The sequence below is a fragment of the Amphiura filiformis genome, chromosome 8, assembly GCF_039555335.1.
Source record: "Amphiura filiformis chromosome 8, Afil_fr2py, whole genome shotgun sequence".
In the NCBI taxonomy this organism is placed as follows: domain Eukaryota; kingdom Metazoa; phylum Echinodermata; class Ophiuroidea; order Amphilepidida; family Amphiuridae; genus Amphiura; species Amphiura filiformis.
In genome coordinates, this window is record NC_092635.1 from 43,383,131 (window position 1) to 43,408,911 (window position 25,781).

General features: G+C 37.9%; 2 protein-coding genes across 2 annotated transcripts in view; one reads left to right on the forward strand and one right to left on the reverse strand.

Moving 5' to 3' along the window:
• LOC140159071 (uncharacterized) overlaps positions 1-4,519 on the forward strand; it is a 36,813-nt gene extending 32,294 nt beyond the window's left edge. Inside the window, exons 15-17 of the mRNA XM_072182402.1 lie at positions 2,319-2,456; positions 3,362-3,764; positions 4,403-4,519. Of these exons, the coding sequence (XP_072038503.1) occupies positions 2,319-2,456; positions 3,362-3,764; positions 4,403-4,417 (556 nt within the window). The 3' untranslated portion in view covers positions 4,418-4,519. The remainder of the gene's footprint in view (positions 1-2,318; positions 2,457-3,361; positions 3,765-4,402) is intronic.
• A 6,385-nt stretch (positions 4,520-10,904) lies between these two features.
• LOC140159072 (cytochrome P450 18a1-like) lies at positions 10,905-25,647 on the reverse strand. Its single transcript, XM_072182403.1, has 3 exons — positions 25,059-25,647; positions 14,445-15,404; positions 10,905-13,677 (listed from the first exon to the last, which is right to left on the reverse strand). The coding sequence occupies exons 1-3, from the start codon at positions 25,438-25,440 to the stop codon at positions 13,496-13,498; spliced, it is 1,524 nt and encodes a 507-aa protein (XP_072038504.1). The 5' UTR covers positions 25,441-25,647; the 3' UTR covers positions 10,905-13,495.
• Between the last annotated feature and the right edge of the window lie 134 nt (positions 25,648-25,781).

Here is a 25,781-nt window from a genome sequence, read left to right on the forward strand (position 1 = left end):
ATTTTAGTGGGTTTCTACAGTAGAATCGAGGATTTTCATTTCGCTCTTGTGAAAATATTCCAAGAGCTACTGACTTTTTACTTGTTGGTAAAAATAGTCATTTCCTTTCATATTTATGATAAAACATTCGGTGAAAATCCGTGGTTTCACACTGTTTCACAAATTAAAGTGAGACTGACATGAAACCATACATTGCCGACATGCTGTATCACATTATCACTATGTTCTACCAACTGAATACAATAAATAATTGATTAGAGGAAAATTCGTAATTTGTTCCCTCCGAAAGGAGGCTTACATAAAGCCAAATACAAAACCTGATAACATCCAACAATTATACCTCAATTTAGTTGACATCGTGAAGCAGTCATGCCAGGCATCCTCTAAGGAGCTATGTTTTGGTATTAGCGCCACCACTAACGTACTTGTATCGTGTCAGTGGTGGCGCTAATAAATAAGGGATTTCTCTAAGAAATAGCACTATTTTGGTGGTGCAATATTCCTAACATTCATATAGGTTATATTCACTAGTTTTCCTCGAGGTGAGCCGTGGCATGGTAGGTCTCTTCCGATGAGCCTAAAGCATAGGATTTCCTTTACCACATCGGATAGCATACACTGCAGATCAAATTCTGCAGTCCCTGTGTTGTCATCAACGGTGTGGTCCCTACCATGCTAACTCGACACTCACCTTTTGCTATTTTGTATGCAAAAATGTTTTGCTATTTTCCCCCTTATTTTCTACCTTTTTTTATGATATTGCGAACTGTAATCATTCTTCTTCTGCACAATTCTTCCTTTTTTTCTTTTTTTTCTTTTTTAATTTTTTTTCTTCTTCTTTTTTGCATTTATCTTTTTTCTTTGTATTTTTTTTCATCTGTCATTTTGTATTTTGTTTAATTGTTACTTTTACATTTTTCTTCATTGACCCATTTGCATTTTTTTCCTTTATCTGTCTTTTGTGTTTCATTTGATTTTGTTTTTGTTTTTGTTTTTTTGTTATTTATTTGTCTGATATATTTTTTCTCCCGTAAATTGTTCTTATTTTTTCCTTCTGTGTACTTTCTACATTTTGTCCATTTTGCATTTTATCCTTTATCCATGATTTATCCAAATTGTCCTGCATATTTTCTTAATTTGTCCTTTTGCATTGTTTAGGCTACTGCTTATTTGCATTTTCATAAATCCTGTATTTTGCTGCTTATTTCTGTTTAAGTTATTTATTATAAGTCAGATGACAAACTTTGACGCTATAATTATGCTCTCCGCGTGTACGTTACCCGGGGGGGGGGCACTCACATGTTAAGGTGGTACGGGTATGTGCGGCGCTCAAGGGTCCCTTTTTCAGGCTCTCCGGCAGTTCCTTAAGCCCCACATTTGGATCTGCTCCAGTTCTTTGAGCCTCAAACACTGACAATTGTAGCTCTTTAAGCTCAAATTTGGAAATAATTGAGAAATTTTTAGCTCAACAGCCTATAATTTGGCCCTAATTTCAGTTCTTCAAGCCCCTATTTTGCCCGAAAATCAGTTCTTAGTTCCCAAAGTTCGGCGCTCCGCGCCGCACACCCCTACCAAAATTTAAGTTGAGTGCCCCCCCCCCCGGGGTACGTTATAACTCAAGATGTACGGGTCATCGGTCGCAATTTGTTATGTAATTGAAAATCATGGTAATATTATTTGTTTCCGGATAGGATTTCATTGAGATATCGACGTACCAATTTGGTACGTTTGAGTGGTGCCCGGTTAATATTGAATTACAAATTTATTTTGGATAGTATTTTCAGTTGGTCAATATTTGAGAGTCAATACAGAATTTAATCAAATATACACTTTGTCGCACATTCGTGGCATAAATCATCTGGTAGTTTTGATAAGTAATGAAATAATTAAGAAATTGTTTTCCAAAACCAATATTGATTTCTAATAATATAAGTTAATAGTTAATAGTTTGCTCCGGTGCTTTTTTTAATTAACAAATTTATTAATTTTAATTAGTTAAAGACAACTGGAACCTGCTATTTAATCTGCTCTCAAAAGAGAGCAACATGGCCCAGTGTTTTAAGTCTTTTACTCTGATGCAAGACGTCCCCGATTCAGCGGTTCAATTCCCTGTGGACGCAAATGTAAATTATTATTATCTGCTCTCTACAAAACTATATTTGAGGGCAGATGCAGTAGATAACATAGACATCGCAGCCAGTTCTAATCAGGGTTTGTACATCTACTCTGAATGATTCACCCATAAGAAATCAAAATGTAGTTATGAGAAGAGACAAATATACATTGTTTTTTAACTTCCTCATTCATTGTCATTTCAGATGGTCTTTTGGTATTGTTCTCTTTGAGATTTACACATTGGGCGATTTACCATATCCCAACATGGACGGGATGGAGGTGATACGAAAAATACGTACGGGATATAGGATGCAGAAACCTCACGTCTGTCCACAAGACATGTAAGATTTAGTGATGAATTCGTGCTTTCCGCTCCTCCTCCCCCTCCTCCTCCTCCTCCTCCCCTCCTCCTCCTCATCATCATCAACCTCATCCTCAACTTTATCATTCTCCTCCTACTCATCCTCTTCCTCCCGCTCTTCCTTCTCCTCCTCTTCCACCTCGTTCCTCTTTCTCCTCTTCATCATCATCATCATCATCATCATCATCATCATCATCATCAACCTCATCATCAACCTCATCCTCAACCTCATCCTCATCCTGGTCCTACTCATCCTCTTCCTCCCGCTTTTCCTTCTCCTCCTCTTCCACCTCGTTCCTCCTCCTCCTCCTCTTCATCCTCGCTTCTCCTTCTTCTCCTCGCACCTCCTTTGGCGTTGTTCAACATTGAATTGGGGAAGCAGGGGGGGGCAAAGATACGCCAAAAGACAGCCAACCTTTTTTCCATGATTGTCTGTGGCGAATGCAAAATAATTCATCTAAAATTCATTTTGTCTATGACTAATCCCTAGATAAACCTATTTATTTATCAACAATTTTTTATGATTTCAAAGGATATCATCTGTCCCAAATCGTGTGCAATATAATGCTAATACATTCCGTTTTTGAGTTATGATGAGACAAAAACGAAAGATGAAATATTTGGCAATCGCCACAGACAATCCTGGAAAACAACAGTTGGCACACTTGTACTATAAAATTGAAATACGTGCCCTATCAAACTTGGATAGGCTAGTGAAACTCATTCAATTTGTGTGAAGCACATACTCACTCCTGTATCTCACCCTTCCCCACTCCCCTTCTTTCAATGTTGGAGGGTCTCACGGACTTGCCGACAACATGGCTTCGTTCAACATGTAATATCCAAATTCCTGATCCAAATAAATTTCGTTTTTGTCTTTTACAGTTATATCATTATGCAAATGTGTTGGAGAATCAAACCATCAGAAAGACCCACTTTCACGCAACTTTTAAGTAAATTCGACGATATGCTAGCCTCAAGGGCCGATTATTTGACGGCAATGGGCGGGTGCAGAGGCACCTCAGGTGCCGCTAGCCCCTCAGATGACATGGATGATGGAGGCGATTACGACCAATGTGTCCCTTTGTCTTCCATAACTGAAGTAGACCCATCAGATATCTACTCAGAAACGAATTCTGAGGAAATCAAGTCTTCCAGTTGTAGTGCTAGCTCGTTGGCATCATCTGAAGATGCCCTCAGCATCCGGAGTGAGCCTGAACTCAAAGAAACGGATGAGTTAATGAGAGATGAAGATAGCAGTAATATTTATGAAAGTGACAATGAACAGGTGAGATGATAAACTTTCTTCCCTTCTAGAAAAGAATCCAACAAGAGCAAAACAGATTTATGCACATCCGCCGTATCTTTTTGTTCTTTCTATGTATTTTGTGTGGTCACCATTGTAAGTGTTCGCAAATGTGGAGCGGTATAGGTCACGTGCACGAGACTATTGGCGTATATGATCTAACCTTGTTCAAGCTGGTTCGAATGCGGCGCAAACCTGCTAAAGACGACCTTCCGTTTCAAGGTTTCCCAAAAGTTCTCCAAAGGGTAAAGATCCGGACTCCTTGAAGGCCAATCTATAGTCTCTATAGGAAGTTGTTGGTGATGGCTGCTTTTTGTGGTGTGGCGTTGTTGGTAAAAATTTACAATATCCAATGGCAGCCGTATATATACGGGAAAACAACCTCGTTGCATGGGCGTACCGGGACCACGGAACCAGGGGGCTAAATTTCCAAATCGTCCTGTTCAACCGCTAATACAAACTTACTTTACCGGGATAAATGCGGAGCTTGAGGCCTAAATGAACCGCAGCAGTGACTAACTCCGCCTCTGTACCCTAACTGACAAACCGATAAGTCCTTAAGACTAAAGAAAATTAATTTACTTAATGAGTTTTTGTTGTGCTTTTACCCCTTATGACAGACAAAAACGGTTTGAAAGGAGTGAAGAAAAAGGAAGAACATGCTGAATTTTGAGGAGCTTTGAGGAGCTTTACATTTCCAAAATATCACAGTTATGGATGATGACAGGGTGTTCAACCTACCGTATATATGTAGCACCTTTCACCTAGGTTCAAGGTGGGTCGGATGGCATGGCAGGAGCCGTATTTTTCCAGTTTTACTCACTGAGTAAAAAAAAAAAACCTGCTTAAAAACTACTTAACCCTGACTCCCGAAGGGCTTTTTGGCGACTGGAATGGAAAGAAGGGAGAAATAAAGAGATTAAACGAACGAAGACGTTGTTGGCTCTGGGTGGGATTCGAACCCGAGACCCATCGCATGCCAAGCAGCAGACCGCCGACACCTAGCCACGGTTCTTACGCTGCCCGGCAAGCGAATTCGTGCCCATATAGGGTGATTGCGTCATCAAATCCCGTGGGATGAACGCACGAGCCGTGAAGTTGTTTGTAGTGTTTTGTAGTACTCGGGCTTGTTAGTGTTAATCGCAGGCCTATTAATATTTCCATAGTTCTTAAGTTTCTTAATAAAGACCAAAAATATACCAAAACCAAAACAAATGCTAAGAAAAATGGATGGACATGGGCAGATATGACATAGGATCCATACCTTAATTCCTCTTGTTTGGCATCTTTACTTGTCTCGATATTTGGGCGCAAACACCGCTCCCCTCCGACTCACCTTAAGTGCTACACTTTAATAGCGGATATCACAACAAGTTGACATCCTGAAAGACCCAGTAATACTTGGGCACGCGCCATGTCTGTTCCAATTTTGAATATTCAAATTCCCCGGTCAAATTCACGAACCATAGATAACTTTTGCACATAATCTGGATAATATATTTTGCATTTACAAACTTTTACAATGCCCATAACTAATACCGTAAAACCTCGTCTACAAGCATATAGAGTGTTTTGATAAAGCTAATTTAATACGAAGCAGCCGTAAATATGCCAATATAATAGGTTGGTCTTTCAATAATACTTGTTTGTATACGCTTGTATCGGTAATTTATTTGCTCATGCTCCAATGTGTAATTTTGTAGACGGAGGGCGCCTGGATTAATTTAGCTTTCATCAAAAGCACTCTACATGCTTATTATCGAGGTTTATGGTATAATGTAGTGCAAATTGTATGTAATGTTATATCACAGTGGCAGGTGTGCCTACTGGCTACTGCCACAATCGTAATATCATCATCAGCATCATCAGCATCAATCACAGCAGCTTTCAAACAAGCAACACAAAAAGAAAGTCCTCATAATGTAACCCGTCATAAATATAAACCTGATGCGCATGTTATGACATTGATTGATACGTGATACGACCGTTTGCACAATCTTGTTAGCTCCAATTATATACCACATAACATTTGCGACCAAAAGCTCTAATTTGACAAAGATTGATACTGCACTACCCGTCATAAATCTAAACCTGATGCGCATGTTATGACATTGATTGATACGTGATACGACCGTGTGCACAATCTTGTTAGCTCCAATTATTATATATACCACATTTGCTACCAAAAGCTCTAATTTGACAAAGAATGATACTGCTATATGAAATGCATTAAATTTCTGCAAAAGAGAAATTTTGAATAACGGTTCACCCCATATGTAATTTCGCTGCTTTATTTTTCTATTACTGTTCTATTATACTGTTTTATTAGGGGGCGGTTTTGTTGTTGTTGTTGTTGTTGTTGTTGTTGTTGTTGTTGTTACATACATGCGTAATTGTTTCTGTTTCATTTGTATGTTTAAAATGTTATTTTTCATTGTTTAAATCAAAATCGTCAACTTAATCACATGATTGATAGTGCTAGTTGCTTGTTATGACACAAATGGCCTGCTATAGTAATACGATTAATCATAAATAATCATGGAATCATTAAATTAATTTTTTTTAGCTTCCTCGTATACGCATACAATGAAGCTGAAACTTATAAAATAGTTCGGTTTAAGCTTTGAAAACACTGCCATGATTAAAGTTTGACAATTTTCAATGTAATGAAACTAGTTTTTATGCAAAACAGACATCTTTGATGCATGATTAAGTTTGAAAACTTCTGTCTGCCATTCAAAAAAGTGTATTCATATTATATGTGTTCCAGATATTTACTTGCAGAATTTAGCCTTCAATTTTTATATTACGCGTTTCGACAAAACGCAGATATATTAATATCTGTGAACAAAATAATTCAATCAGGGAAAATAATACAGCATTTGATTTTTTATTGTATATTAAAACGTCCTTTATAAATAAAAATCGTTTTGATGAGATTACGTAATATCCATTTAAAACGATTTTTTTTGGCATAAGGTATTCGCATTTCTCCACCTTGATGATGAATGTCTGTGCTAAACATGATGCAATATATTTACGGAGATCCAGCTAAACACAAATAAAAAAATGTTTTTAAAACGTTATAAACGTGTTTTGGTTTGGTCAAAACGTCATAATAATACTTTAATTGTCCGGTTATATAAAGGTCATGAAAACGTTTTTAAAACGTTAAAAAAACACCACACCATTTTAAAAATGTTCAAAATGTTATTGTAAAATATTTCTGTTTGAGAAACGAAAGTAACGCGTTGCTTTCGTATAATAGGGAGTTTTCGATTTCCACGACGGATGGTTCTGCGACGGTAAAACACCAAATGTTGTCGTCGTCGACTTAGAATGCGCCGTCGTCCAAATTCTACAACACGCGAAGAGTCTGACAACCGTCGTGGCGACGACGACAACGTTTGGTGTTTTACCGTCGCAGAACCATCCGTCGTGGAAATCGAAAACTCCCTATTATACGAAAGCAACGCGTTACTTTCGTTTCTCAACTGAGGATGCCAAAAGCCCGGGCCAAAAGCAACGTGTTGCATTCGAAATAATGATAACAAGACCCCAGCTTTTATACTTTGTAGACCTGAAGTTTGATTCACTTAATGAATCTAGATTTGGAAGTACCCCATGGACACAGATAGGTTGGGCAATTCCAGTTGAAATCTACTGCTCCTCCTGTGGAAAATTCAGCCAAGGTCTTCCACAGAGGGAGTATGGGTTTCAAATATAATAGATAACCGGTACTTTTGAAATACCCACTCCAATTGTAGAAGATAGGTAAAGCCATTATACAGAGGGAGTATGGTTTCAAAATCATACTAGCCAATTCCATTTGGAAAACACACTCCCTCTGTGGACAATCTTTCTTGAACCTTCCACATGGGTATGACAGAATTCAAATTGTTCCGCTCTTTATGAAATTTTTATGAGTTTTATTGAATGTGTAAATAATTGATATACAAAATAATGACGAAATTGTCATCTGACGAGACACGCTAGAATGACTTTGGGCTATTTCAGAAAATAGATGCACACCCCATATAGAAGAGTTCGGATTTCCGGACTTTTTGTCCAGTTGTGACTGTCGGAAATCCAGACTTTCAGAGGCGGAAAAATCCAGCAGAAAATTGTTCAAAATCAAAAATTCTCAATTTGAGAGCTCATTTTGGATAATTCTGTGATTTTTCATTGATTTTTAAATTGATTAAAATTGCATTTCGATTTCGGAAAGCAGACTTGGGAATCCAGACATTTCTTTTATTTTAAAGTTACTCCTCTATAGGGGTGTGCACTTATTTTCTGAAATAGCCCATTGCATGTCTCCAAGTCATATGGTAACATATTTTGCATTTTGCTATAGTATTCGCTACTTGCACGGTTCCGCCATTATGCACTATGTGCGGGAGAGCCTCGAACTGGCAGCATACATGAATGGGAATTGAACTAGTCATAACGTTCTGTGTAAGGTTACATAATTCTTCCTTTCATGTATGCTGCCAGTTCGAGGCTCTCCCCGCACATAGTGCATAATGGCGGAACCGTGCAAGTAGCGAATTAATAACTAAAAAAATCTTGCAGATGATTATGGTCATTTTTGTATAAAAGTTTTTGTTTTAAACTCAAACAGCTGAAGAAACGTATTCAGAACTTAATGTAAATATTTGTATTATAATGTAAAGTATTTATTTATTTATTTATTATTTATGATGATTGATTATCATGATATGATGTGCTATTAGTAAATTGTTATAAAAATATTATTTTAATTTTTATGTATATATTGAGAGGTAAAAATATGCTCTGAAGATTTTTTTTATAGAGTTGTAACATTTTGTGCTATTGTTATGGTATGTCACGCAATAATTAACATGATTTATTAAAAGTTAATTTCCCAGCAAACACAAAAACGTTTTTAAAACATTTAAACAGGTTATATTTTGGATTTTGGTAAAAATATTTTAATAATATTAAATATCGGGTTATATAAAGGTCAAGAAAACGTTTTGTTTGAAAACACACAATAAAAATATTTTGTAAATGTTTTCATAATGTTATTGTAAAATATTTTTGCAAACATTTGTTGGCAAATATTTTGTCAACCTTTAAATAACATTATGTTAGAATATTTGCAGTAAGTTATCAAACAACGTTTTTGAATGTTATGAAAACGTTGTATGCCCTTTATATAACCCGACATTTAAACGCTTTCCTTTTTGCAATATTTTTCAAAAGAAAAAATACTGATAGTTTTTATGACTTATCCTTTACTTTGTACCTAGTACCTTTAATTCTGTACTATGAGAATAAAATTAACCACATATCTACATGTATGGAAGCATGGTATAATTTGCTTACCATTTATTGCATCTGTTATGTGTTCTGACATTTATGAAAGGATTATCAAGAATAAATGAATGAGACAATACAATAATATATCCAGATGTTTCAGCACGTTTCCTTGTTCAATAGTACACTGTTCGACATTTAAGGGACGCACCATTAGATACTCAGGGGGGGTAGGAAGTTGGGGTCGGGGGAAGAAATTTTTTTTCGCCGCCGAAGGCGGCAAGTTTTTGTTTTTTTATTTCATGCATTTATACACAGATGGGGGAAGGTTTTTTTTTTTTTTTAGTGTTGGGGGGGAAAGTTTTTTTTTGCTCATGTAGTGGGGGAAGTTTTTTTTTGTTGAAAAACTTCCTACTCCCCCCTGAGTATCAAATGGTGCGTCCCTAACGATATGTGATTTCATCACAACTGCTTTCATCAAACGTTTTACAAACGTTTACTAGCGATGTCAAAATATTTATGCGTACGCTTGTGTGGTCTGCGCGGGGTGAACCCACCCCTATGAGTTGGTTTGCTAACTCAATTCCAAAAGAAAATGTCACCCCCCCCCCCATAAAACCAACCCCAAAAGAAAGTGCCACACCCTCCCCAATGTAAAATCGAAAACTGACCTGGCTTAGTTTTGAGCTACCCTATTGAAAACTTTTGAGCTACCCTACAATTAATTAACTTTTCGCGCTTCGTGCGCAATTATAACGGCAACACCGGACCAGAATAACTGAATTTATACCCTAATCACTTGACATTTTTGTGTCATTTTTCACAAAAATTCGAAAGCAAAAGCAGCAGGTATATAAATCCGAACTCTAATCCTAACCCTAATCCTACCCTAACCCTAAATCCTAACCCTAACCCTAACTTTAATCCTATTAGTATTTCGTGCTCTCTTATACTAAGGATAAACCAAATGTTGACAACATCATGAACACACGATAAATCCGACGTAAAAATTATTTCTTGTGTTTGGATCAAAAGTTTTAATCTTTAAAACTTTTATCATTCAATAATACCATATCTATGATACCAACGCAGATGAAATTTTCATGAATGATAAAGCTGAATTTATACCGTAGTCGCTTGCTGTAAGCAATATATTCTTGACCAATGAATGAAATGGTTCATTCTTATAAAGCAACATGATTCGACCCAACATACTGGTCAGATCTCAATCGCTCGCGACTGGGTATAATGACTGGCGTGGCCCAGTATGTTCTTTGACTCTGGTGCAGGAAGTTTCCTGTTCGATCCCCGGCTGGGGAGATTCATATTCAATTATCCGCTCTCTCCATTACTCCATTTGAATTGTGGGGCAATGCAGTGTATTAACGACCTCGGAGTCAGTTTCCAATCAGGGTAATGCCTGACTGTTTGTACATCCCATGCACCGTGACCCCTGGAGATTATGGGAGAGCAGGGTTTCGACACTGAATAATCTACCCAGGTTATACAAATGCACCCAAGTTAAATAAGACGTTAAAAAAACATAAAAATAATTAAATTACAATGAGATCGAAGTCAAAGAGTAAATATATGCTTTTATTAGATATTTATAAACATTTGGTTTCTAAACAGTACTGAGGTATTATGTACAATCATAAATCATCTTTTACAGTAAATAACTAAAATATCGTAGTGGTATAAAGGAGTAAATACTAATTATTATACATGAATAAACTTATTGTTTTGTTATAATACAATAAAAGTATTTCTCTATACAATTTTTGTACATTTGTATATCTTTTTACATGTCATATATCACTGTATGACTATTTATTATACACATTCCTGGCAAACTTTTACTTCTTAAATAAAGCGTAACTAATTTTGTTACCAAAATGTTTTTATTTGCCAAGAATACCCGACTTAGATTTGATATCCTATTCCACGTCAACAAGGAAGGAAGTCGATATGGTTATCATGGTTAAAGATTTCAAAGTTGCGCCATGATTGCAAAGATATGTTACTCAAGTCTGTGTAAAGGCCTTAACGCCAATTAAAAGACTTGGCAACTTGGCATCTGCTGGAAAAATCCTGTTATGATGTCTCACGTATACCCACCCCCACACGCATTCGCATCACACACTCCGAAGTTCACACACCCGCCCACCCCAACGCCCGGCCACATCCACTCTTTTGCGTTTAATATTATTGACTTCCACAAAATATAAGTACTTTTGTTCTTATGGAAATATTGAGCTACTATACTACTGGACAAGAAACTTGCTACTAATTGTATCAGTCTATCTATACGAAACGCAGGGAGTTGATCCTGGCTGCGATGGTTTAATTCAAAATATAGGCTGGTTGAGGTACTGCGCCTGTATAGAGCTACATCATTGAATCCGCCACTAACTGTTCGACACGATAATCACCTCTTGAACCATTCAACAGCAAAGACCAGATTACTTAATACCACTGTAACAAATACTCACTCCAAATTGAATATTATTCGTTCAACAAGTATTCATTATTCAATCTATTTCAATTCATTTGTATCTTCTAACGAATGTTTTTTGACTTAATATCAAGTATATTTTGATGCAGAATGTCTAGTGGAAATACATTATTGATGTTACGTCATTAAACATTCGTTACAAGTTAAATATGCATATGACTGTAAATAGAATTAAAATTAGGAATATGTTGCATCAAATATTTTACATCCAATAAAATGTATGTAGCGGGCCTTCGAGTTAAAAGGTTTACCGCGTCGAACATTAGTGGAGTGTCAAACAAACGGAGGTCAAAACTTGGACAATGTTTCTTATTGTTTATTTTATTAAACAGACAATAATAACCTTCACTCTAAGCACATGTGCTAGGTATACCTGGGATTTTGAAAACGGTTTCCGATTATTGTCGAAACCAAATAACAATTCAGGAAATTGCATGCCTCACATATTGCACGTAAAGCTGCAGGTGTAATACTTGATTCTTATCTACCTTTCACGAGGAAGACTATAATTATGGTCATTGTTTCAGTCTCGGAAGGTCATCAAAACAATACAATTATTGTAAAAAAGTTAAACCCTGCACCTATTACATAAACTGAAACCAGGCAGGTAATTTAAGGTGGATATTTCTGTGCAGAATACACAGCCAAAAACACTACGTTTTCACGACGTTCGCTGACGTTATACTTAGGTTGTAATAAGGTAACGTCGCACAGTGACGTATTCACAACGTTATTTTAACGTACCTGGGCATTATTTTAAAAAGCCTTTTTGAAACATTCGGTAATAACGTGGTATTTACGTCTTAAACATGTATGAATTTAACTATCTGTTGTTCATACGTTGTTACAACGTTCGACCTGACTTTTAATAATAGGGACGTTTGAATAATACGTTCGCAACTTGACGTCGAAACAACGTCGTAATGATGTTATATCAACATCTGCAAATCAACGTCCGAAATAACGTTGTCACAACACGAATACGAGTTTACAAAGGCTAATGCTAAAGCTTTTTGCATTAGCACTTTAAAAACAATACCCTGATCAATGTAACAAATTTATAAAACACATCTCATCTAGAATGAGCTGTAGGCTATATTCATGTATAATATAAATTATATTTTTATGCTTACTGTTTATGGTCCTCTATACATATTTTGAGTTGGTGTGTGGAAATGTACTTTCTGTTTGTCCTAGTCCGTACGAATATATCAGGATGACAGGATCATTGCAAAACAGCAAGATAATTAGAAATGATAAACGTCTTTGCAGTTAGTTTGCACCATCTTCCCACTTAACCTTCTGTCAACCAAACAAGTCACGAGTTTCTGACAAAATTCCTGTGATCATGTCGCGGATGACCAATGATAGTTCAATGACCATTAATATTGTCATAAGTTTGGCAAACAGCCGAATCCGTATTCATCTTTTGTTAAATTTATGTTACGCTTCGAGAGATCAAAGCTTTAGCTCTAGATGGCAGAATATCAATTTTTACCGGTGTTCAGCGTGATAAGTAAGCGAAGAGTGCGGCATACAGGGTTAGCTACAATAGTTAGCTATATTGAAATCGCAATGCTCCTTCGCCTAGCCTCGATATCATTGGTTAGCTAACGGTACAGCGCAGTACGGTCGACAATTATCACCGTTACGAAATTTATATGGCGCCCTCTTTATTAAAATCAAAAAGACGAATCCGGATTCGACCGTCTGCCGAATTCATAACGATTTTCATCTGATCATCTGCTTCCTTTCGACGTGCAACATATTTGTAAGGGCTGATGATTAAATAAAGCAGATAATTGACGACGAATATCTCAATAATTCCTTAGAAATGATGTTTCACAAGCTGCTATATCCAATGACTCGTCTGACCACTCAGATAATATATTTCTGGCAAGCATTCTCTTCCATTTTAGTGACGTTCATTTGCGCAAACTCTAAACGGTGCTGCGATGTAATTAAGAGAAAAGACTCCTTTAGTTTGAATAGGTGGATCGTTTTCAGGAGTGGTGAAAGTAAACCGGTGTAATAAATGAGAGAAGATGATAAAGAGTTCTGATCGGGCTAGTTGCTCACCCAGACACATACGACGACCTGATAATAGGAAAACAATGAAAAAGTTAAGTGTTAAATTGTATGACATTTTTAAAGACGTAGCTCAGATTTAGGCTGAGGAACTGCGGCGGGAACAACTTTGAGAGGAATTTGTACTAGACAAGCTTGTATCATGCTATCTTTGTTTGAAGAAACTTGGTGATTCTCAGCTAAGATATCGCTCTGTGGTATAAGGTCTGCTGAACCACACATAGTTTTCTCTAAATGGGATTTTGATTGAAAATTCAAAAACTGGTTCATGTTTCCTGATGTATAATGCAGTAACATCTGCTGAAATGCGAGTGCCAACTTGATATCATGTTTAACTTTGTATGCGTATCGTCGACATAACGGAGCCAGCACAAAATGGGATGCGGGGTTATGATTCCCTGTTCTAAGTGTTCCGTGCATATGTAGACGACCATTGGGGATACCGGTGAGCCCATCGCAGCGACATGAATTTGTTGGTAGTAAAGTACATGTTACCAAGGGTGTATTTTTGGGGTGTGGTCAAGTGTCCGAAAGGTCGCTGGTCCCTAACCTGGGCTGCCGGCCCGGGCTGCCGGTCTCCTGATGAAGGTCAAACATGTGACCGACAATTTGAAACACGTCTTAATTTATTTACAATAATAACAAATAATATTCTCTATACCAACACAGATGAACTTTCATTCTAACATTTACGGGTTGAAACATTTAAACTCTTTTATATCACAATGTTACTAATTTAACATGGTCTCATCTTTGTCACCATTCTCAACACTTACCTATTCCAAACGGGATCAGCTGTTCAGGTCTCGATATCAACTTTCCTTCAGGACTTAAGAACCTATCCGGATTGAACGTCTCAGGATCAGTCCAAAGTTTTGAATCATGATGAACAGCCCAAATATTAGGCATAAGTATGCTTCCTTTAGGTATCGTATGTCCAAGTAAAGACGTATCACAAGCTGCCACGTGCGGCAGCCCAATTGGCTGAATTGTTCCCAACCGCATCGATTCCCACATCACAGCTTGAGTGTATGGCATCTGGCTTCGATCTGACAGACGTGGAAGCCGTCCAGGACCAACCGCGCCATCAATCTCGTCGTGTATTCTTTTCTGAATATCAGGATAAGCTGTCACAAACGTACACATCCAGGTGAGAACCTCGCAGGCAGTACCTGTTGCGGCAAAGAAGATGTTACCGAGTGTCATGACCAGGTTCTTGTAGGTAAGATTAGATTCAATGCCGTCTTCCTTGTTCTTCTGCATTTGCAGGAGGTACTCATCAATGAAATTTCTAAGATCATTGGCGTCAAATGTCTTTATATGTTCTTTGACGATCTCTTCGTGGAAGTTTAAGATCTCTAGCAAATTGGCGACGTATTCGTCCCTAGCTTTAGCGGCAAATATCTGCATCACTGGCATGAATAACAGAATGCCACCACGACCGATGAGGTTGGTGTTCCGATGCTGCAGATCCAGTTGTCGTTTAAGCTCTTTGTCCGCATAGTCAAATCGTTTCCCTAAGAGGATAGAACTTATGACATTCGTCGTAGCATATTCCACCTGTTCGTGGAAGTCAAACGGAGCACCTTTTACTTGAGAGATTTCGGTGATGAAGCTTTGGGCTTCTTCGATGATCTTTTGTTCGAATGTTGTCTTCCCTACGCCAACTTTTCTGAAGATTGTGAAAGTAAAGCGGCGAAGTTCCTTCCATTGTTCACCGTTTGAATATCCAACTCCTGTAAATATGTGACAAAAAATAAAAGCAGATTGTGAGACGGCTGTAAACCAAGAATTGAGCAAGTTATATTCTTAACTGTAGCAGTTGTCGGTGATGTTATGGAATGCAATGCATTATTTTCTCTAATAAAGAGTGTAGCAAGTTAATTGAAATTACCGCAGTCAGTTGGTTCTTACAGATCGATGAAACACGCTGACCGCCCCTCAATACAGGTGTGTGGAACATGTTATAGAATGCAATTTCACACCGTGCAACCTGTTTGTTTGCAACTTTTCAAATTGAACCAAATTTCATTCAATCAATCGTTATTTTTTTTAATTTAAATCAGGTTAAAAAACGATAATAATAATATGGATAATAAGCACCGTTTATTGTGCACCTTTTCATATACAAAGAGCTTTACAACACATTATAAATTCGATTGCTTTTAATATTACTAGTTGTGTTCAAAGTTCTGACTGGGGACTCTTGTTTTGTTGTTTATTAACAGTTATCTCTAATATCAGGACATGAAATAAAATTTGATTGCTTTTAATATTAGTTGTGTTCAAAGTTCTGACTGGGGACTCTTGTTTTGTTGTTTATTAACAGTTAATTATCTCTAATATCAGGACATGAAATAAAATTCGATTGCATTTAATATTACTAGTTGTTCTCAAAGTTCTGACTGGGGACTCTTGTTTTGTTGTTTATTAACAGTTAATTATCTCTAATATCAGGACATGAAATAAAATTCGATTGCTTTTAATATTACTAGTTGTGTTCAAAGTTCTGACTGGGGACTCTTGTTTTGTTGTTTATTAACTTGCTTACTTGCTTGCTTGCTTATTTCGGGTGGTTTTCCCGAACCACGACAGCTCTCCATATCCTCCTGTCCTGCATCGCCGTTCCCAGGTCAGATGCTTCCAGTCCAGTGTCTTGCTTGAGTACATCTACATATGTAAGGGGTGGTCTACCAGGGTTTCTTGTACCATGTTTGGGTGCCCAGTTTATCAGGTTGGCGACAGGTTCACTCTTGGCGACAGGTTCACTCTTGCTCCTGAAGCCAGCGAAGCGTGTTCTCCTTTCTCTGATCTTCTCTGAGAGCCTTGGGAGGTCTCCATACAACTCTTTGTTGGTTATGTGCTGTTTCAATGGATGTTGTACACTGCCCTTAGCATACAGGTGTAACAGCCATCCAGCTCTTTAGCTAGTTTGGGAGTTATGGTCCAGGCTTCACATCCGTACGTTAACACAGACTCAACTGTTGCACTGAAGACCCGCAGTTTGAAACTCTTTGGTAGAGCAGACTTCCAGATCTTACTTAGGCTGTTGCATGCTCTCCAAGCGGCTGCCTTGCGTGTTTTGACATCATGCTCAGTGCTAGCCATCCATGCTCCTAGATATTTGAAGTCTTTCACCTCATCTAGCTTTGTACCATTATTTGTGCAGATGTTAACTTGCTGTTCTTGGTTAAAGGACATGAACTTTGTCTTGGTGGCATTCATCTTTAAGCCGACTCTTCCGACTGATGCTTCTACCCTTTGTAGCAGTTCCTGAGCTTGTTTTATTTCTTCTGACAATAGGGCGATGTCATCAGCGAAGTCCAGGTCGGTTACCACTTCTGGCCCAACTCGTCTGCTTTTTCGCCTTTCAAGCTGGAATCCTAGCGCGCTTCTTCCTTGCCATCTATAGCCATTCTCAAGGCATAGTCAAGCACTATCACAAACAAATACGGGGCAAGAGTATCTCCTTGTAGAACGCCGGCTACGATGTCAAACAGCTCAGTTTCACCATCAGGGAGATCACTTTGGCTCTGGTTTTCTTGTACGTCCTGCCAATGGCATCCACAAGTTGTTTTGGTATCCCATAGGCTCTGAGGATTTGTAGCATCTTGCCTCGGTGAATAGTGTCGAAGGCTTTTCGGAAGTCAATGAATGTTATAATGGCTGGTAGATTTTTGGCCTTCACTCCTTCTAGTATCCTTCTAAGAGCCAGTATGTGGCTGACAGTAGTTCTTCCCACTCTGAAGCCATTCTGGTTGTTTCTCAGAAGTACGTCAACTTTGGGTCTTATCCTGTTGAGTATCAACCTATTGAAGGTTTTGGCCACTATTGAGGAAAGGCTGATGCCACGGTAATTATCTCCTTGGCTTAGGTCTCCTGACTTAGGTATTGGGATTATGTTAAGAATAGACCACTGATCAGGCATTCTTTCTTTCAGCAATGCATCGTTGCAAAATCCTAGCACCAGGTCATCCAGGTCACATCTCTTTAAGACTTCTGGTGGGATGTCGTCTTCTCCACTACTCTTTCCTTCTGCTATTGCTGTCTTTGCCTTTGTGTATTCTTCATGGCTAAAAGGACCAACCTCAATCGTGAGATCATCTGTGATGGGCTCTATCGTATCATCTTCTCCCTCTATATCTGGGCAACTTCCTAGTAGGTCTTTGAAGTGATGATACCAGTTGCTAACCCTTTCCATCTGAGTGTCTCCTTTCAGCTGGCCCCTCATTGACGATTTTCTTCCTGTAATGTCGTTAATCAGTCTCCAACTCTGACTGTGTTTACAGTTGTCATGAGCCATTTCAACTTCTCTCAGCTTGATGTTGAGATCATCCTCTATTGCCTGATTATAGGCTCCTGCTAGATCAGACTTAGCCTGATTATAACTGAGCCTGTTGTCTTCGGTTGTGCATTCTTGATATGTCTCATAAGCCTTCTTGATTTTCTGTCTTGCTGTTGTTACTCTGTGATCACTTGAGAAGCACGCCTTCCTGATTTTCTTTCTAACAGGGATGATCTTCTCTGTTGCTTCTGCAGTGGCGCTTATGAATCTCTCATATCGCTCGGTTGCATTTTCATTGATGTCTTCTAGAGGCTGGAATCTGTTGCGTACCTCAATTGCGTATTGCTGCTGTAACTTGTTGTTTGAACACAGTACCCTCCAGTCGTAGTGTTTCTTTCTTGACAAAGCCTTGCTCTTTCTTAGACTTAGCCTGATCCTTGCAGTAACGATCCTATGATCAGATCCTATGCTGGAAAAGGTGCTATACGCTTCAGCGTTCAGCAAGCTGTTCTTCCACTTTTTCCGAATCAGAACATAGTCCAGTTGATATTTGCTTCCCGTAGGGCTCATGTACGTCCACAGCTTTCCATTCCTCTTTCGGAAGTAGGTATTAGCAATTATGAGGTTTTTCTCTATTGCCAAATCTACCATATACTTTCCATTTCTGTTGGTTGTGTCATGATAGGTATAATTTACATCTCCAGTTCCAACTCTGCCATTGAAGTCTCCTACTATAACAAGGACATTGTGAGCTGGGATGGAATCAATGGCTCTTCTTAAGTTGTCATAGTGTGCTTCAATGTTGTCTTCATTGTCCACGTTAGTTGGACAATAGGTAACTATTACTGTTGTTGCTGGGTTACCCTGAAAGTTGGCAGCCAGGATACGGTCTGTGTGTTGTGTCACGCTAGCTAGTGAGCTTTTTGCACTAGAACTGAGAACGATGCCAACTCCGCCAGTTGCTGCACCTGCTCTATTTCTGACAGCTGAAGTTGTAATTAGCGTCTGGCCAAGGATGTTCTCATATCTGACTGGTTCCTTATGGACTATACGATGTTCCTGTATCCCCAGGATGTCTATGTTGTATGCCATCAAGCTGCACACTAGTTCCTCACTGCATCTTTGTTCTCTGATGGTCCTCACATTCATGGTGGAGATTGTGACAATTTTCTTGCAGTTCATAAGGTTGCTCCTTTTGCTTCCACATATGTCAGCCTTGTCCCTTCCTTGCGGCTTTGAGGACAAGCCATCATTCGATTTCTCAGAATCCGTGTCAGCTCCAGGAGTTGGTGTTTTTGTAGGGACTCTAACCCTAGTGTAGTTTAGGTTTGCTGTCATAGTTTTTCTTTTGCTGCTTAATTCTGCGGTCGCAACTCCTACAGAATGGTTTAACAAAGGAGTTTACCTTCTCACAGTTGTCTTGTGGCCGCTGTATAATAATGAGAAATCATTTTATCAACGCCCTTCACTCTTACCACTTCCGTCTCCAACCAGATGTGGTAAGTTGTACAGGTCTCAGGACTCCCTGCTTGTGTTCACTGACCGTATCCATAGAGTATTAACTATTATGAAACGCCCTTCCGTCGGAGACAAGAGATTGCATCTCAAAACCGCCTGAGGTAGTGAACTACCTCAGCTATTTGACCCATTAACAGTTATCTCTAATATCAGGACATGAAATAAAATTCGATTGCTTTTAATATTAGTTGTGTTCAAAGTTCTGACTGGGGACTCTTGTTTTGTTGTTTATTAACAGTTAATTATCTCAAATATCAGAACATGAAATTTAAAAAAATCAGAATTGTTAGTGCAACCACATATAGTTACGGTATGGTATATTTCATGCAAGTCTCTCAATAGATAAAATGAGATCAGGTTGACATCCTTTGAGCTGGATGACATTAATAGCTCCAATTACTGTCGATCTCATGCTTCAAAACTCAGCATGCTAACTGAATAATTGAGCATTAGAGAACCTACAATACTGTATGGCATTCAAATAATGCCGTGCAAGAAATAATTGCCTAGTTTCATGGAACCCTTTTCGGTTTATGCTTCGCGTAAGAGAGCTCGAAATGATAATAGGGCTACGGTTAGGATTTAGGGTTAGGATTTAGGGTTAGGGTTAGGGTTAGGGTTTGGGTTAAGATTAGAGTTAGGATTTGTTTTGTGCTTTCTTACACGAAAGATACAGCCACTTTTCTGCCAGTATTGAAATAATATTGGATGGACTATCATCAAAATGTGTATTTTAAAAGCAGCAATTTATATTTGAGGTTTATTATTTATTTTGTTTGTTAATTATTGATACGCTTGTATTAATGTTTACAGGAGCCTAACGACATTTCCTATAACCCATAATAGACAACGGGACAGATAGATAAAAACATCACTAATATCAGATCTTGGTAACCATTGCTTCCGTTCTTCGGTAATTCTATCAATTCAATTAAAGGTACTATATCCCGGGGCACTGTCAGTGATCTTCGTGAAAATATATTTTATTGCTTGTAGTGAACCGATAATTCTATAAAAATTTTCAATAAAAATAGCTTTTGAAGTGAAAAATTGTTAAGAAAGGAAGAAAACAGCAATGTTAACCCCATGAGAACTACCTGCCGATTGGCCAAAAAGAAGTTTTCATTATCAATTGCACCAATCAGCAACATTATTAGAATGATTTCACCACGCAAAAAATTGGGGTGAATTATTTGCAAAGCTCCATTCTGATTGGTGATTAAAGTGAAAATATCACGTAATTGACCAATCAGAGGCAATGTTAGAGCGGCAGGTAGTGCTCAGGGGGTTATTGTGAAGCGTCACGCAATTGTGTGTTGCTGCAAGTGTCTGTACGAATAAACACTTTTTGACAAAAAATTTATCCTTCATATTATTGAGTCAATTTCGATCATTTGCAATAATAGCACACTTATTACTTGCAATGAATGTAAAATTTGATTTTGGATGATTTTTTTTAATTTAGCGAATCAAATATATTTAACACTGTAACAGAATAAACTTAGTTACATAACTTACATTGTATCACCTGTTTGTTTATTACTACAACCTTAAAGGCACTATACCATTTTCACCCTGATATGAGAAGCGGCCGGCTACGGGACGCCAGCTTGTTGTTACACAGTAAGCATAATTCGTTGACCGCTATCCTGTTAATCGACATCTAACTGGGTGGTTAGGGTTAGGGTTAGGGTTAGGGTTAGGGTTAGGGTTAGGGTTAGGGTTAGGGTTAGGGTTAGGGTAAGGGTTAGGGTTAGGGTTAGGGTTAGGGTTAGGGTTAGGGTTAGGGTTAGGGTTAGGGTTAGGGTTAGGGTTAGGGTTGACAAGAAAATACCGGGCCACCTGGCGTCCCGTAGCCGCTTGTCTGATGTGGCAGTGACGTCAACGCGTTGAAGCAGCTGTTTCTTTCTATGCGGTGTCTTTAATTGAGCGAACAATTTGAGACTGCGCCCAATAAAATGCGCACTGACGTCACTGCCACATCAGGTTGAAAAAAATGGTATAGTGTCTTTAAGGTTGTGGTATAGTATAGCAGGTACTACAATGTAACTGAGTTTAGTCTATGTCACAGTGCTATAAGTATGTCATTGTCCTATATAAAATACGAGAAACGGAAACTATATTCTAACAAGATTTAATTCCTCACTTCATCGTCAGTAGGGTCTCAAACAACCTCGTGCATCACGACAGAGTTCTTTAACCCCAATATGCTTGCATACTCATGAAATGACCTTTGAATGCATATGGGTACAAAAACTCATCCTGAAAAACTTGAGGTCATCCTAGAGCTATAGCTATTGAATTAATGCTGTTGAACTGCGCAATACGGTTTGAACAGGGATTATTCTCGACATGGACTTAAAAAAATCCACTTTTTTTCTTAAATTAAAAAAGGGGAGAAAATGGAGAAAAAAATACATCTGCAAATTGCAACAGATTTTGATGATTTAGGCTACTAGGTCTAGAGTTCTGGCTATAAGACATAAGGTTCGGGTTTGAAATTATGATTTAGGGTTAGGGTTTAGATTTAGGGTTATGTCATAGAGTTAGAGTGTAGGGTTATGATTTAGGTTAGGGTTTAGATTTAGGGCTCAATGCTCTAGAGTTAGGATTACACCCCCCCTGTATAAAACATTGTTCCATGCATCTCACAGGTACATGTATGCATGGCTGCATATTGCCTGGCTATATAATAGGGCTATATAAACAATGACATGTATCTGTGTGTTGACACTGCACAAAAAGGTGTGAAGTGGCTAGAGTTCATGTTGGCTATTACATAACAAAGCTAATACTGATATAATGGGAAAGTCAATGACTTTGAAATTTTGTGGCAAATTTGCACTCATTTTTAAATAATTGTCACTCTGACTGTGTGTGGTTTTTGTGGTAAATCCACAGGCCTTTTGCCAATGACTGGTACGTCAATGTTTTCCGAGTCGTAACATTATGCGGCATGTTGAACCGTAAAATTGTGCGTATTTTCTACAGAATGACGAAGCACCTTTAAACGAGTCGTAACATTACGCGGCATGTTGAACCGTAAAATTGTGCATATTTTCTACAGAATGACGCAGCACCTTTAAACGAGTCGTAACATTACGCGGCATGTTAGACCGTAAAATTGCGCGTATTTTCTACAGAATGACGCAGCACCTTTAAAAGAGTCGTAACATTACGCGGCGTGTTGAACCGTAAAATTGTGCGTATTTTCTACAGAATGACGCAGCACCTTTGAACGAGTCGCAACATTACGCGGCATGTTGAGCCGTAAAATTGTGCGTGTTTTCTACAGAATGACGCAGCACCTTTTTTTTGTTGCAAACATTACGCGCGGCATGTTGAACCCTTAAATTGTGCGTATTTAGCAGATATGCTCATTATGCACTCGATTTCACATTGCTATGGCAAGCTATTATTCATCTAAATAGCATTTATAAGGGGGGGGTCAGAAACCTATAAGCTTACCAAATATTTGTGTTCAGCCCTGTCATACCCCTACACGATCCTAGTTTATAATACTCACATGCCTATAGCAGACTTCCAAATGTCCGTAAATCCATCATGAACATGGAATTTAACAGGCTTTTATAATGGTTATCCTATCTGATATCACGTCCATATTCATACACTTTGTCATGGAGCTGAATTCGGCAGCCGCGACCTCCACAACCGTATCAAAATAAATTTTAATTTTCCAACTGAAAAATATTATGTCAGTCTGATTGCAAATAATTATAATCATGCATTATATTTGAAAGCAAAACAAAACCACCAAAATGCAGATTGTGCTTCAATTCAATGAGTTTAAATTCTGCACTATACGAGTTGCACAAGTTTGCATTTCCGGTGTGGAAGCTTGCCCATTTCACCCCCCCCCCCCCCTTCACTTGCTTTTAATACGCTACGCACACCATTAAATTCTTTAGAGTACGGTAATTGCAAAGATTTGTGCCAAGTCTACATATTTTACAATAAGCAATGAACTTTTTAGACTGCGACAAGCCTGTTTTAGGCTGATTACATGTCTGTCCTTTAAAAATATAAACTTTTTTTCATTTTTATATGATCAAAATAAATTGCAATTTTTAGGTAATTTTTTGTTTTGATTTCAAATCTGGACATTTTTGAGTCCGTGTTGAAAATAAATTCTGTTTTTGATGCTATTTTGGTAGTGCATCTTATATTTGCACATCGCAAGAAACCATATTTGTTTTCTGGTGTACACGTATAAAGATTAGATGGTTGGCGGTCCTATTCAGGTAAAGGTTCAAAAATTCCTTTTAGTATATTAGTTACACTAACAAATACACACAAGGGTTTATTTATGCATCGTGAACACGGCGAACCTCAATTTACAATTAACGATATCCATACGAGTATGACGTACCAACGTATTATCTCAACTTTTTGCTTGATTTCCTTTAATGAAAGCAACAATTTTGGCAAAATTGAGGTATACCAAAATCACGGTCATCGATAATGAAATATTTCACGCGGTGAAAATGCATTATGGAATGCGCTATATCATCATTAATACACGTCATAAGAAGAAAATTGTTCTTGACGTTTATGTATTTTGTGAACACACCCGTAGTGTTATTGCAAATAAAGATTGCATATTACCAATAATGTTTTCTTTCGTTTTCTTATCCTTGAGTTATGTTTGCTGTTGTGATATTTAGGTCTATATCCAAAAAGTGGATGTTTTAAGACGCAAATAATATTTACAAATAGAATTTATAAGATATATACGTACTTCCATTAGTGTTTATACCAGAATTTTTCTATAATACCTACACTCTAATTTCATACTATTAATTTTCTGAATAGAATCCCTGCTCATTTATTTTTGATCCCGTAACTATTCGTTTTGATTTTGATTTAGTCAGTATTATCACTTTGAACCGACAATCGTATCAAAATGAATAGTTTCCGTTTTATTTTTTACAAGTATAGGTATTATTCAAATTGACAAGATCTCCAACTCACTATTTTACAAGATTGACCATTTAATTTTGACAAGATTCTGTTAAGTCCCCCTCTGATAACTTGACAAGAATCTAATCATTCTATAATAATTAACAAAATCGCAATTTTAAATAACAAGGCAACTTATCAAATTTGAATAGATTCTTGTCATTTTGATGAGAATATCCGAGTAAATTTGAAGAAAAAAATAGTTACCCTTGTCAAATTTGACAAGTTTCTATTCAAAAATGAATATATCGTTTTAAGAGTGTAACATCAGCACTACAATTTCGGCCGTGTTGGTATTTTGATAATTAGAATTTAAACGTCCAGGTCAAACATTTTGACTGGACCTTGTCCCGTCCACAGTACAAAGTCTTCTTCAAGTTGGTGCCAGTGAACCGGAAATTTGGGTACAGAAGTTTGGTATAAAGGTGCAATTTCTGTATTACAAAATCCAATAACCATGATAACTAAAAGCCACACAATGTCCATGTGGTTTGATTAATGAAAGTAAAAATTGGTTATTGTAACCATATTAAACTTGCTTATTTTATCGAAATAAAAAACATATGAGAAGACTATAGACACAAATGGAAAATTTAACAAAGCTTACCTTTTCCAATATTTTTCATTCCAACTGTAAGCGTATTCACCGGTCGATCATTTAAATCATGATGCTGAAATGCATGTTTGATGGTCTCAAAATCGTTTAGTACCACAACCAGTCTATTACCCAATTTTAAACTAAAGATACGTCCATATTGTTTCGCGAGCACATCAAACACATCGTGAGGTTCCTGTCCGTGACGTTTTGCAGCAATAGCCATCTGAGGCAGATACCCAAAGATCGGTAATCCCCAGGGCCCCGGGGGAAGCGGGTGAGGGTATTGTCGACTTCTCTTCGCTAGCCAGGCTAAGAAGAGAAAAATTGCGATGCAAATGCAAGCAGATTGCAACGATGAGCCGGTAATAAGCTCGGCAAATACAGATCCCATGATTGCGACGGTGGCACCAGTGACTGTGTAAGGCCCGACTTATTATGGTTCATTAGAATCAGATTTAGTAGCACCCGTTTTCACATCCCTGGTTGTACTGTAATATTAGAACTCTTCTTGCTCGTTCAAATCCGGTGGAGTAGTGAAGCAAACGGAGCGCCAATATTTAATATATACCGTGCCATGGAAACACATACGTAGGAGTAAAACGTTGTTCCTGCCTAACCTATAACTGCATGAGATACGCTTCGCTTGAGTCTGATAGTTTCCTGTGTCGTCCAGATTGGTGGCTGGCTTGTGATAACTTCACTATCCAAACGTAAAACGTAAAATATTAAACC

What these genes read in the sequence shown, in the direction of transcription:
- LOC140159072 (XM_072182403.1), bottom strand. Translation starts at nt 25,440, where the DNA reads ATGGGATCTGTATTTGCCGAGCTTATTACCGGCTCATCGTTGCAATCT. An exon ending in AATGAAAAATATTGGAAAAG is followed by an intron (nt 15,405 to 25,058) that starts GTAAGCTTTGTT and finishes ACATATTTACAG; the next exon opens with GAGTTGGATATTCAAACGGT. An exon ending in GCTGATCCCGTTTGGAATAG is followed by an intron (nt 13,678 to 14,444) that starts GTAAGTGTTGAG and finishes TCCTATTATCAG; the next exon opens with GTCGTCGTATGTGTCTGGGT.